This window comes from Nanorana parkeri, unplaced genomic scaffold, assembly GCF_000935625.1.
Source record: "Nanorana parkeri isolate BGI_ZX_2015 unplaced genomic scaffold, ASM93562v1 scaffold540, whole genome shotgun sequence".
Taxonomy (NCBI): Eukaryota; Metazoa; Chordata; class Amphibia; order Anura; family Dicroglossidae; genus Nanorana; species Nanorana parkeri.
In genome coordinates, this window is record NW_017306808.1 from 184,213 (window position 1) to 196,219 (window position 12,007).

At 42.0% G+C, this 12,007-nt stretch overlaps 1 protein-coding gene across 3 annotated transcripts in view; it reads right to left on the minus strand.

Moving 5' to 3' along the window:
* Window positions 1-785: 785 nt before the first annotated feature.
* The window catches only part of RASAL1 (RAS protein activator like 1), a 67,108-nt gene continuing 55,886 nt past the window's right edge, over window positions 786-12,007 (minus strand). For 2 of the 3 annotated variants that reach the window (XM_018561735.1, XM_018561734.1), the window contains exons 11-21: window positions 11,576-11,640; window positions 10,307-10,419; window positions 8,944-9,136; window positions 8,607-8,744; window positions 5,052-5,196; window positions 2,719-2,891; window positions 1,909-2,049; window positions 1,635-1,770; window positions 1,420-1,540; window positions 1,133-1,212; window positions 786-1,033 (exon numbers count right to left, since the gene is read on the minus strand). In XM_018561735.1, the coding sequence (XP_018417237.1) occupies window positions 912-1,033; window positions 1,133-1,212; window positions 1,420-1,540; window positions 1,635-1,770; window positions 1,909-2,049; window positions 2,719-2,891; window positions 5,052-5,196; window positions 8,607-8,744; window positions 8,944-9,136; window positions 10,307-10,419; window positions 11,576-11,640 (1,427 nt within the window). In that variant the 3' untranslated portion in view covers window positions 786-911. The remainder of the gene's footprint in view (window positions 1,034-1,132; window positions 1,213-1,419; window positions 1,541-1,634; window positions 1,771-1,908; window positions 2,050-2,718; window positions 2,892-5,051; window positions 5,197-8,606; window positions 8,745-8,943; window positions 9,137-10,306; window positions 10,420-11,575; window positions 11,641-12,007) is intronic. The other variant, XM_018561736.1, reaches the window with a different exon arrangement.

The window sequence follows — 12,007 nt, forward strand, 5'->3', positions numbered from 1 at the left end:
TACAAGTCTATGGGAATGCAAAACCTGCTTGAAATAGATCAAATGCAGAAAGAGGTCAACAAAGTCAAATTAATCTGTCAATGGATTCTGAATGATCTCAGAAGTGCCTCAAACGAATGTCAAACTGATGCAGTTCACACAAGCCCAAAACCCATCGACATACCCTTAAGGTGCCCATAGACTTTTGAGGTTCTGACAGATGAGCATCATAAGGTACCACCAATACTCAGCTGCTCCAGAAACTCAACTGTTTGGTTGAATGTTAATATCAATGGAGAGAGGAAGCGATAGTGGGCATCATTGGCACCACTTATTTCAGGGGGAACAACAGCGAAAGGGTTTTCCAACCTGCCCAATTAGTTGCCCCCCAGACACTGGCCTCCCGTATGAGAGAAATGAAATCACGGCTGGATCCCACTGAAATAGTCGAATGTCGCTGGGTAGCTTAAGTCTGAAAGGTTGCACAAACGTCCTAATTAAGGTGCTAGATATATGTACTGTTATTCAAGATGTGGAATAACTGGAAATGCCCTTTAAACCCACTTGAAGCCAAATTGTTTGCACGTTTTACTGTTTACCACCTTCAAGATCAGCTAGGGCAGTTATACATAGGTTCTATTAAAAAAAAAACAAGGGTCATTCTGTGACAGATGATGCTATTTAAAGCAAGCTTAACTCAGATCTTTAGGGACCTAAGTGTGAAACTGCTGGCATTGCCCATCCTTCAACAACAAGGAAATAAACTGCTCTCCTTACTGGAACAAAATGAGGTAGTTTACGGTTTTGTTGGCTTTTCTTTATTTATTGGCCTTTGAAACAAGAAATACAAAAGTCTGAAAAATGGCCATATGTGTACAGCAATAAAAAGAAATAGAATATATGTGAATGTGTAGGCTGCCATAATTTCTGTTTTAGATACAGCTACTATGATTAGGAGCATCTTCCCTTTCCCTGCGTTCAAAGACCTGGTGAGCTCTTTGCAGATCCTCAATGACAGTGTGCAAACGCCTTGCCGCAGAAGAAGCGATGGAGCCTGAAGGGGAAAAACATGAAGAAGGAAAATACATTGCTAAACTTGTCAAGTGATACAAATTCAAAGTGGTCGCAATATTCTGCTTCTGTGATACTGAACCTTCGAGTCCTTTCTCAGTAGGACCTCTTGCTTCTGCTCTCCCTGTGGCCGCACCATCTGCACCGTCCAGGTAATTGTTCCTATTAAAATGTAAGCACATTATTTCCCAAGGAATGTGGTCTGTGGTTTAAAATATGAATAAGGCATCTTAAATGGTTACTTTATACAACTAGTGATTGGGGAGGCAACCACATAGCAATAAACACTAAAGATCATTTAAGCAAATGCAAGCTATGATGAAAGGACATGATTTATTATTGTGCATATGAGAAGAAATATTTGCAGACCTGAGCATGTCCTTGACCAACAGAAGATGCCGATATAACACCTGAGCCTCAGCATCTGGATCCAAAGGATCGCTCCAATCTCCCAATGTCACAGCTAAATGTGTCCGGCTACAACCTCGCACTGTAAGACACAATTTTTTTTAAATGATATATGATTATAAAACACGGAGTTAGTTATGCCCACAAGCACACAGTTCTCTGATTAGACATATTACCTGTACGGTCAGACTGGAGGCAGCATGTCCAATGTGAATTACGATAGGCCCCTTGGTGATATGTTGGCAACAAATTCAGGTTGCACAGACTAACTTTACGCAGGGCAGAAAGCCACTGATTCAGTTCATTGACATTCTAGATATAAAGAAAATAATTAATGTTTGGTAAAAAAATAATTTCTTTAAACTATTTACACACTTTTTCTACCCTCTCAGTTTTTGCATAATCAGATTCTAGTATTAGCTACATATAGCCTTGGCTATTGGTGCTCACCTTGCACTGTATATACATAATGTGGAATCCTTGTGTCTCACCATCTTGGGTAATGATTTGCATCATATTTGGCTGCTGAAATGCATTCTCATCCACTCGTTCCACAGCACAGATCCGATGCACTGGTATAGAAGAGCGCACCTTCAACAGGGAAACAGAGCATTAAATACAATCGGATGGTGCAGTTCCATCCAGTCACCTTTAACATGGCCATACACATTACAATCTAACTGTACAACCGCTGTAAATCACCTTTAAATCTACCAAAACTATTTAATATCTTGGGCTACCTTGTGTTACTGCATAACTGCAGCAGGTTGCAGTGGATATCCAGCATGCAGCTCAGAACAGCAGAGTTATGCCCAAGAAGGCCTTAGAATATAATAATAATCTAATATTCGGGTATGGTCAAGTTATGTTGGTAAGTAGACCTTGATCTTTTTCTCCCAGTCCATGTGTGGTCACAATTAAATATAAAGAGTAAGGATACATTAAATGAGCATTGACCAATCCTTCCAATTTGGCAGCATCAGGTGATGATTAGGAAGTCTGTAGGTATCATCAAAAGTGTGCAATTTACTTAGGCTCTCATAAAACAAATAGTGGCTACTTCCATGGGCCCACGCAAGGTTTCCTTGCTTCTAAACCGCTGATCCTATGATGAATTATGTATTAAAATTAATAAGTGTACAGCCTTTACTTGTGAGCACTGATATCAGGGATCTGTAGTATTATTGTATCTTATTTGATATGCCAGGTACAGTATGGAAACTGTCACAATTAATCTCCACTATCAGATAGCTCACTTACCTGCCAATCTGGGGTCTTGGAGTAAGACAGAGTCTGACTAGTGAGCCAAAAGTATCTTTTCTTGAAAGTAAACCGAGTAACCAGATTTACAGCTTCAGCTTTACGCTTGTGTAAAAATCCTTCTTTAATAGTGACCGAGGGGTGAAAGAGAGTGCGAGATGTCTGTCCACACTCTACAAGAGAAAGAACGCACAGGTGAGCAATGGGAAGAAGGAAGTTTTACTACAAGGTAAAATAAAAGGAACAAAACACTAAAGTATTAAAACACACAAACAAATGTTTAGTAATTACACTCATAACACCAAATGTAATTGCAATCATAACACCACAAACATGTACCATCACCTTTAAGAAAATGTTACATTTAGCTGCTTTCATGCTACACTGATATAGACTGAGTGACTGACATCAGGACAACACAAGACAGCAGGATTATTTCCTGCATTCAGGAATGGATATAGTGTATATATTGCTCGGTATTGCAGGAGATGTGAGGAAATGTCTTCCCATTCCTGCGAAGGCTGGAAACTATATGTTAAACTTGTCTTGTGGTATTAATGAAATGTCAATAAAGATAAATCTACCAGAAGAAAGATTAACGTTCCATGGTTTGTGCAGAAAACAAATAAAACGGTCTATCGCATCTTGTGTTCTAATCATGAATTGTTATCACTAGTTTTTGTGTACTATTGAGAATCTACAAAAAAGGATATATAAAAAAAATGAAGAAAAGCTGGGCCACATTTACACATGTGGTGGATTGCTCAGAGTGGTGATTTGCAGGCGTTCAGGAGGCAATACTACTGTCTCCTCAATGACTTTTTTGTTTTGTTTCCAAGGGGGATTTTGCTTTGCAGTACCATACAGATTGGCTTAATGGTTGTGACGCAGTCCGATTGACTCCCATAGACGCATTTTGAAACGTGTTAAACCCAACAGAGTATAAAATTTGCTGCTGGATGTGTATTTTGTTGGGTGGTCAAGGGGGACTAGACTGATGATACTGGACTGGGTACCATGGACAACAAAAACACTTAGCCTTTGATACATCGACTGAAAAAAATTAGCACAAATAAGTTATGGGGCCAGGACTGTATTTCGGAATCCTGTTGCTTTAAGCACACAAGAATGTCAATTCGAGGGTTGGTGGTTAGCACTTTTGTCCTTGCCACAATGGGGTCCTTGGTTCCAATCCCTGCTAGGACACTGTCTGCATGGAGTTTTTCCTGTGCTTGCGTGGCTTTTTTCCCACACCCCAAAGACATGGAAAATTGACCTAGTATGTGGGTGAGCAGCACTAAAAAGCCCAACTTCAGTCTTCTATGGCAGGCAATCCAGCAACACTCCATTATGCAGCTCTGGTATGCATTTCAGGCATGGAGCCACAGACAAAGTAAGGTTAGAAGTCCACCAAGAATCACAATGCAGTCAAATTAGTAGAGATGGGATAGATAATGACTATTGCCTTTTATACAAGTCACCAGTCAGGTGATGGGGACAGATGTGTTATTAGAGGTGACATAAAGAGTGGAATGTGTATTAAAGAATGCTTTTATGCACAGCTCCCATTGGGCCGTACAGTCTAACAATTAAATGCCTATACCTGGACTCTTGGGAGCCTGGCAGGCTACAGTAAAGCAATACACAGAGCAAGGTAAAGTAAGTCATAGCAACCAAACAACAATCATCTCTTACCTGATCTAAATACAGTGAACTGAAGTTGGATTAGTCTCTGTGGATTACTACAACAGCTTCCCCATTGATCTTTGTACTCAGTTATTGAAAAAGCTATTGAACTGCTCCTAGCAGCTCTACTACCTTAAGTTCAACTGGAAGTGCCCAAATTTGGTTAAAAGTAAAAATAAAAAAACACAATTGTACATGTTTTTTTTCGAGTGATTTTCCTTCTATCCCCTACTGTCATGGGACCACAAGTGCCTTATGGTGAATGCAACCTTGAGGCACTTATTTATAAGCAGAAGCAGAAATAATTGGAATATGACAAACGCTGCTTTCTAGACCCACTGAAGTGTATTTACTCACTGCTTACTCAGCCTGTTTGTTTTCTGTGCTATAGCAAAGAACAGTCTCCTCTAACAGCAACTGCAAGTACGGTTTAATCAAAATGCAAGTCTCAGGAGAGACGCAGCATCCAGTATCCTGGTAACTGACATTCATCTGAATCCTTTTTCCATCTAGATTAAGTCAGAGGTAGATCACACAGAAAGGGGACCAGGTATGAGGAAGACAGGACTGAAGTGAAGTATAAACTGAGAAGGATGAAAACAGATGAAGGACAACATTCAGATTTGCTGCCTGCTATTACCACACACCAACATCGCTCTCCATGTCTATGAGTTTGTCTAAGAAATCTCTTAAGCGACCCACGCTCTGCTGAATAAGGGGGTGTAAAGGGGACATCCACTGTTCCTTTCCATGACCTAGCTGCTGCCCAAGATTTCCAATGCTCTGTACTACCTAAAAATAAGGAAGAAAGATAAGCAAGTGATATATTAGATAATGAACATTAGACAGCTGGACAAGTGAGTGACAGTAACATGCAGGATATGAGCACTGCAGGCAGTAGGCTTCAGACACAAGACTGATTCAGATAATAAAGCCAATGGTCAATACCATATGTAATGTTACACATGTAAATTGCCATTGTGGCAATAAGGTGACATGACAATACTACATTACATACAGTATATTTTCAGTGAGTATGTATTTGAAGTGCTTTTAGTAAAGTTTCCTTGATAGCAATTTTTGATGCGACTTTGCAGCTATTATTTGCTTGCTTTTGACATACAAATTTGCATGTTCTTCGTTCTTTGGTTCAGTATGTCAACAGGTGCAGTACATTGGCTGCATAACTGCTGAGACAAAACAGATTACAGCATAACTCACCTTGTAAGGGTTTTATCTTTCTTATTAGACTGAACTAATACGTTTTGGGATATCGCTTGGGATATAAATAGTAGTTTTTTGAACTGGCTAGCTTGAAAGTGTGCTGGGGACCGTTTGCATTGTTTTTAGTCCTTGCGTAGGACTGCAGGGATGTCATAGCTGAAGAACATGCTATGATATAGTTTTTTGAACATGCTGTGATGCTGTGAATACACTTGGACTCCTATTTCAGGCAAAGTGCAGGCTGCATTGACGTCCTGTGAACACCCTTATAATTGACAGATCTTATCATCCACTCTACATATCCAGAACTATAAAGTATTACCCATTCTCTAGCATTGTTTGACTCTCATTCAACTTATATCTAAGGATATTAAACTATTTAGTGACAACATGTCTGCAATTTGATATATTGGTGAGTGGAACATATTCCGTATTTCTTACAGTCTTCGGACTCTTTTTCATCTATGAAGCTGGGAAATCTTTAATTAAAACATCTTCACACAATATATAAAAGAAACGTTGTATATTTCGCCTGATTGGGATCCAGTGTTCTCCAGCTATTGCATCTTGCATAGTCCAATGTAGGGATGTAGTGCCTTGCACATATGATATTAAGTACAGGTTCAAACCTTACAGTTTTGAAATATCATCTCTATACTGTCTGAAGAAGTTTGGATTGATGTGATTGTCACTGCTTGTCACTGATTTCCCTAGTCCCCTCCTTAACATTACATAGAAAAGCAAACCTAGGTAAGATTTTTCAGCAAGTAAAATAGTAAGCAGCCTTTTTTATTTATTTTTACAGTTATACTACATAAGTATGTAAGAAATATAAAGTAGGTGTTATCCCAATTTGACTGCAAAAGTGGAACTAATGGGATGTAAGCCTGCTCTTTGCTTTTAGTTTGTGCATTGCTATACACCGTGCAGCCATAACATTATGCCCATCTGCCTAATATTGAGTAGGTCCCCTTTTGCTGCCAAAACAGCCCCAGCCCATTGAGGCATGGACTGCACTAGACCTCTGAAGGTATGCTGTGGTATCTGACACCAAGCCATCAGTAGCAGATCCTTTAAGTCCTGTAAGTTGCGAGGTGGGGCCTCAACGGATGGGACTTGTTTTTTCAGCACATCCTACAGATGCTCGCTTGGATTGAGATCTGGAAAATTTGGAGCCCAAGCCAACACCTCAAACCCGTTGTTGTGTTCCTCAAACCAATCTTGAACCATTTTTGCAGTGTGGCAGGGTTCATTATCCTGCTGAAATAGGCCACTGCCGTCAGGGAATGTCGTTTCCATGAAGGGGTGATTGGCAAGACCCAAGGTTTTCCGGCAGAACATTGCCCAAAGTATCACACTGCATACACCAGCTTGCCTTCATCCCATAGTGCATCCTGGTGCCATCTCTTTCCTAGGAAAGCAACACGCGTGCATATGGCCATCCACATGATGTAAAAGAAAATGTGATTCATCAGACCAGGCCAACTTCTTCCATTGCTCTGTAGTCTAATTCTGATGATCTCATGCTCACTGTAGGCACTTTTGGCAGTGGACACGGGTCAGTATGGGCACCCTGACCGGTCTGCAGCTATTCAGCACTATATGTAAAAAACTGCGATGCACTGTGTGTTCAGTCACCTTTCTGTCAGAACCAGCATTAACCTCTCCAACAATCTGAGCTGCAGTAGCTCTTCTATTGGATCGGACTACATGGACCAGCCTGTGCTCCCCATGTGCATCAATGAGCCTTAGCTGCCCATGACCCTGTCACTGGTTTACCAGTTTACCTTCCTTGGACCACTTTTGGTAGGTCCTGACCACTGCAGACTTTGAACATCCTACAAGAGTTTCAGTTTTAGAGTTGCCCTGACATTCATCTAGCCATCAGCATTTGGCCCTTATGCTACAATCAAACCCTTACGCTTGCCCATTTTTTCTGCTTCCAACACATCAACCACAGGGACAAAATGTTCACTTGCTGTCTAATATTTTACACCCACTTCCAGGTGCCATTGTAACAGGACAATCAGTGTTACTCACCTCTCAGTGTTCATAATGGTATGGCTGATCAGTGAATATGTTCCATAGCTGGGAACTCAGATAGTTCATGGAGGGAACGCACTTTTCAGAGGTGGCTTGATGTGGCAATGTAGCTTCCACATGTATTTGCAAATGTATGCAGCAAAGAAGTTGAAACACTTTAGATTAGGTTGGCTTAAAGGTGTGCCAGGGACCCTTAAATACTAGTATCGGTATCAGGGCCGATACCAAGTATTTGGGTGAGTACTCGTACTCGCCCAAATGCTCCGATACTTATCCCAATACAGGAACTTTCGGTCAGAGGGAGATTCCCTCTGACCGGCAGTGTCGTGAGGGAACATGGAGCCGGCTTCCCAGCCAATCAGGCTGCTGGGTAATGACGTGCGGGAAGCCGGCTCCACGCTGATTGGCTGGGAAGCCGGCTTCCTAGCCAATAAGCATGGAGTTGGTCAAACAGCATGGAGCCAGCTTCCTGGACAATCAGGAAGCTGGGATGCAGGTAATGACCCGCCTCCCTGCTTACTGATTGGCCGGGAAGCCGGCTCCATGCTAATTGGCTGGGAAGCCGGCTTCCAAACAGCATGGAGCCGGCATCCTGGGCAATCAAGAAGCCGAGCCATGAGTAATGACACGCTGCCCGGCTTCCTGATTGCCCGGGAAGCTGGCTCCATGCTACCAGAAGTACCGTATCTGTATTTATCAGTAAATAAATATCGGAACTCATACTCGATACCGAAAAACCGGTATCGGTGCATTCCTAATATATATATAATTTATTTAACATTCAGTGAAATTGTCAATATGTGCAGCAACTTAAATGTAAATGTACAAGGACTGACAACTATTTAAAGTAAATAACACAAGTGGCAATACAAAAAACAAACAACATGCATGGCAAAAAACAGATAATATAAACTTCCTCTCCATCTGAAGAATACCTTAGCCAGCAGCAGTAAAGTGCGTGCAGTGCGTGGATCAGCGTGATGCTCTCGTAAGTGGAATAGTTTAGGTGTCAGGATCGCGGGAGCAAAAAAGCGCAAGAAGAGGAAACCACTGATGGCTGCATACTTCACATCCTGGTTTCAAGCAGAAAACATTGTTGGAAGCTACTCATTAAAGTATACAGTCTCCCTCCCACCAGGTTTCCCGTGCAGGAATATGTGGGAACATTCCCATTTTTAAAAGGTTATGTTCTGACAAAGAGGGGTGTTGCACATCCATGGTGTCAAAATGCTCCCCATCACATGCTGGTGGGAATGAAAATGTTATTCTCACCTGACTGGCTCCCCCAGGAAACTTTTCCTCCACACGCTTATGTAGCTGCTTGAAGCAAAGACGCATACCTGGTGGGCACTGTTCTACTGAGCCCAAGATGGCATCAATTATGTCACTCAAGTAGCCCCTTAAAAACTCCACACTGCTCTCACGGATCTGCTGCTCAGAAATGGAACCTTTAAAAGAGATACGCCTGCAGAAAAGAATCGACAGAGCCAACTCCTTAGTTTTCTATGTAAATACAGTCTCAACAGAAAAATGAAGCATGTGGTTACAGGTTCAGTATTGCATTGAAGAATGTTGAGATGGTTTCCATCTTAAGAAAACCCATAAGCTGCCAATGCATGGACTGAATATAGCTGTTTCCTGCTGAATTGCCCGAAATTCCACTAATCTAATGAGCCAGCACCACCCGGCTCAACAAAAGTCCACTTTTCAATCAACTTGTCAAAGGAGTCAAGTGGAAAATTGTTGGCCTAACAATGACTACAAGCAAACAGTCACATGGTTGAAAACAGAGTGCCTTAGGCTGGCGTTTAAACCTTGTCAATTGAGCCTACTATAGGAAAATACACGGTCTGCCACTGCTGACTTTTTTCTGACAAATACTAGCTGACTGGCTGTCAATTGTTTCTTAGTTACTGACCAGGAACAAGCATATAGATCAAGAATGGTGTGAAAACTCCTGATCTGTATCCTTGCCCTTGGTGTGTACATATGTATGTGTGTATATATATATATTTATATATTTTGTAAGGGGGGACATGCTCAACAATTATTGGTAAATCATGCACGAAACAGGGACACCTTTAAAAAGTCCATGCAGGTTTGTCCTGCGATTTTATTTTATTCAGCAAGGTAGCAAACAAACAGTTTCAATGCTGGAGAAGGGCTTTGTACAGCAAGTCCATAGTATACAACAAACAAAGCATCTTCTCATCTGATCCACTAACCTAGCTTGTGTCAGTTCCTGACTAACAGAGCATCCCCTAATAGGTTCCCCAAAACAAACATATATCATTCGTACCTTTTTTAGTGTCATGTCACCAGTCAGCCTTTTCACCCCGCAGTAAGCTCTCACAGCAGAGAGAGAGGGAAAGAGAGAGCCCTGAGCATCAGTTAGCTCGCACATAAAAAGGCCTGTGGAATTATTATGTTAATATGTGTCCTTTAAGCTAACCTGTTGTTTTCCGATGCAGGGCAATCAGGCTGCCAGGGAAGAGAAGAAAGAGTACGTACATGCAGGAGGGTGGAGGCATTAAAGTGAATCTGTTGCTTTGCCCTACATGTTCAAGGCACAGGTTTTACTTTCAGTACAAGAATCTCAAGAACATATGCTCTGTAGCCTGTTCTGGCTTCTTACCTACTACGATTTAGATCTATCTTGCAAGGATCCAATTCAACATATTTCTTTTCCTCAAAGATCCGTGTAATAATGGGTCGCAGTACTTCATGAAGGTATGGCATACCCACTATCTGGCAGAAGAATGGCAAACTGTGAGTGATGCAAATGACATGCAAATAAGTGACTCAAAGTGGAAGTCCAGCCACAGTGTTTTTTCCCCTACATGTGAAAAAGTGTGTGGAAGGGATAGAACTGTCTTTGTCTCCTTTTGGGAGATGTAATCCTATATAGCTGTCCGGAAGACCAAGACATAAAGTGAGAGGAAATTAGGGCTGCAATAACTAATTGATTAAATCGATTATAATTGATAATGAGAATCGTTGGCAACTATTCTCATCATCGATTAGTTGCTTTACGATTAGTTGCCGCTCTGCTCCTCCGTTCTCCTCCCCGCTGGTGCTGGCTGCAACGGTCTGTGTCCCTTTCAATCTTCGCTGCTCTCCCCACCTGTATCGACAGAAGCAATGGGGACACAGACCACTGCTGCAGGCACCAGCGAGGAGAAGAGACTGCGTTGACTCTGCATCCCCCCCGCTGCCCCCCATCGTACCTCTGCTGCTGCCACATTCCTTCTCTGCCACCTCGTTCCTTCTCTGCTTCCCCGTTCCTCCGCTGCCGCCTCATGTCTCCTCTGGCCTGTTCCTCCTCAACAACGCCCCGTTCGCCTCTGCCCTGCCCTGTTCTGACTCTGCCCCGCCCCCCTGCCTCTGCTGCCACCCCGTTCCTCTTCAGCATCTAGAGGCTGGGAGCCATACCCAGTCTGCTACTGGATATTTTAAATTGCACCCACCCACTGCCTGCTGTCAATCAGCAGAGGAGGACCTGATGGAGAACTTTTTCCTTCAGGTAGGAAAAGTCATTTTCAGTTTCGGCCTGACAAATTTTGCTGCAGGAGGTGCGTTGCGGTGCCTTTCATTTCAATGGATCCCAAATGCATCTCCCATCCACAGTGTGATCGCCCACACTGGGAAGTAACTTACCAAGGACACCAGCTCCACTCATTTTGAGTAGATGCCCTCTCATTTCCTGTTCTGTCTCTGGGGCAGGAAAGAAGTAGAAATTTACTCCAAGGGAGAAGATTAGCAATAAGAAAACTTCTAACCTTTCCAACACTCTATCCAAAACTAGAAAAATAAAAAGGAATTTGGCTGGAGTTTCACTTAAAGGGGGAAATAGGGTGCCGTAGAAGATAAAATTAAGGATATTAAGAACAATATTTCACTTTACCTTCATATATTGCTCCATTGATTTTGAAGCAAGTGAATTTGACCTGAAAAGAGTATTTGGGTCACCTGTAAATGAGGGGGAAATAAAAAAAATGTTCTTCAGAAGACTGCCATGTTACAAAATATACAAACAATTTAACTTACTCAGGACAGCAACATGCTGGTCTCATGGCCCCATGGCGCTGTATTCACAATCTTAACACTGTCTATACTCTAATTACTACAAAACATGGAGTTGCCACCACATTCCTTATTTTTCCATCAATTCAGCTGAGAAATCACAGGTGGTGGAGTGACTCATGTGTGCAGAAAACAGGCTAAGTTTAATGGAAACCTGTGTTGGAGGAAATAAGAAGGCTGTCATGCTAAACTAGTGATTTTCTTACTTCCTAAGTTACATGCCAAGAACAAGCATGCAAATCAAGAATTTACT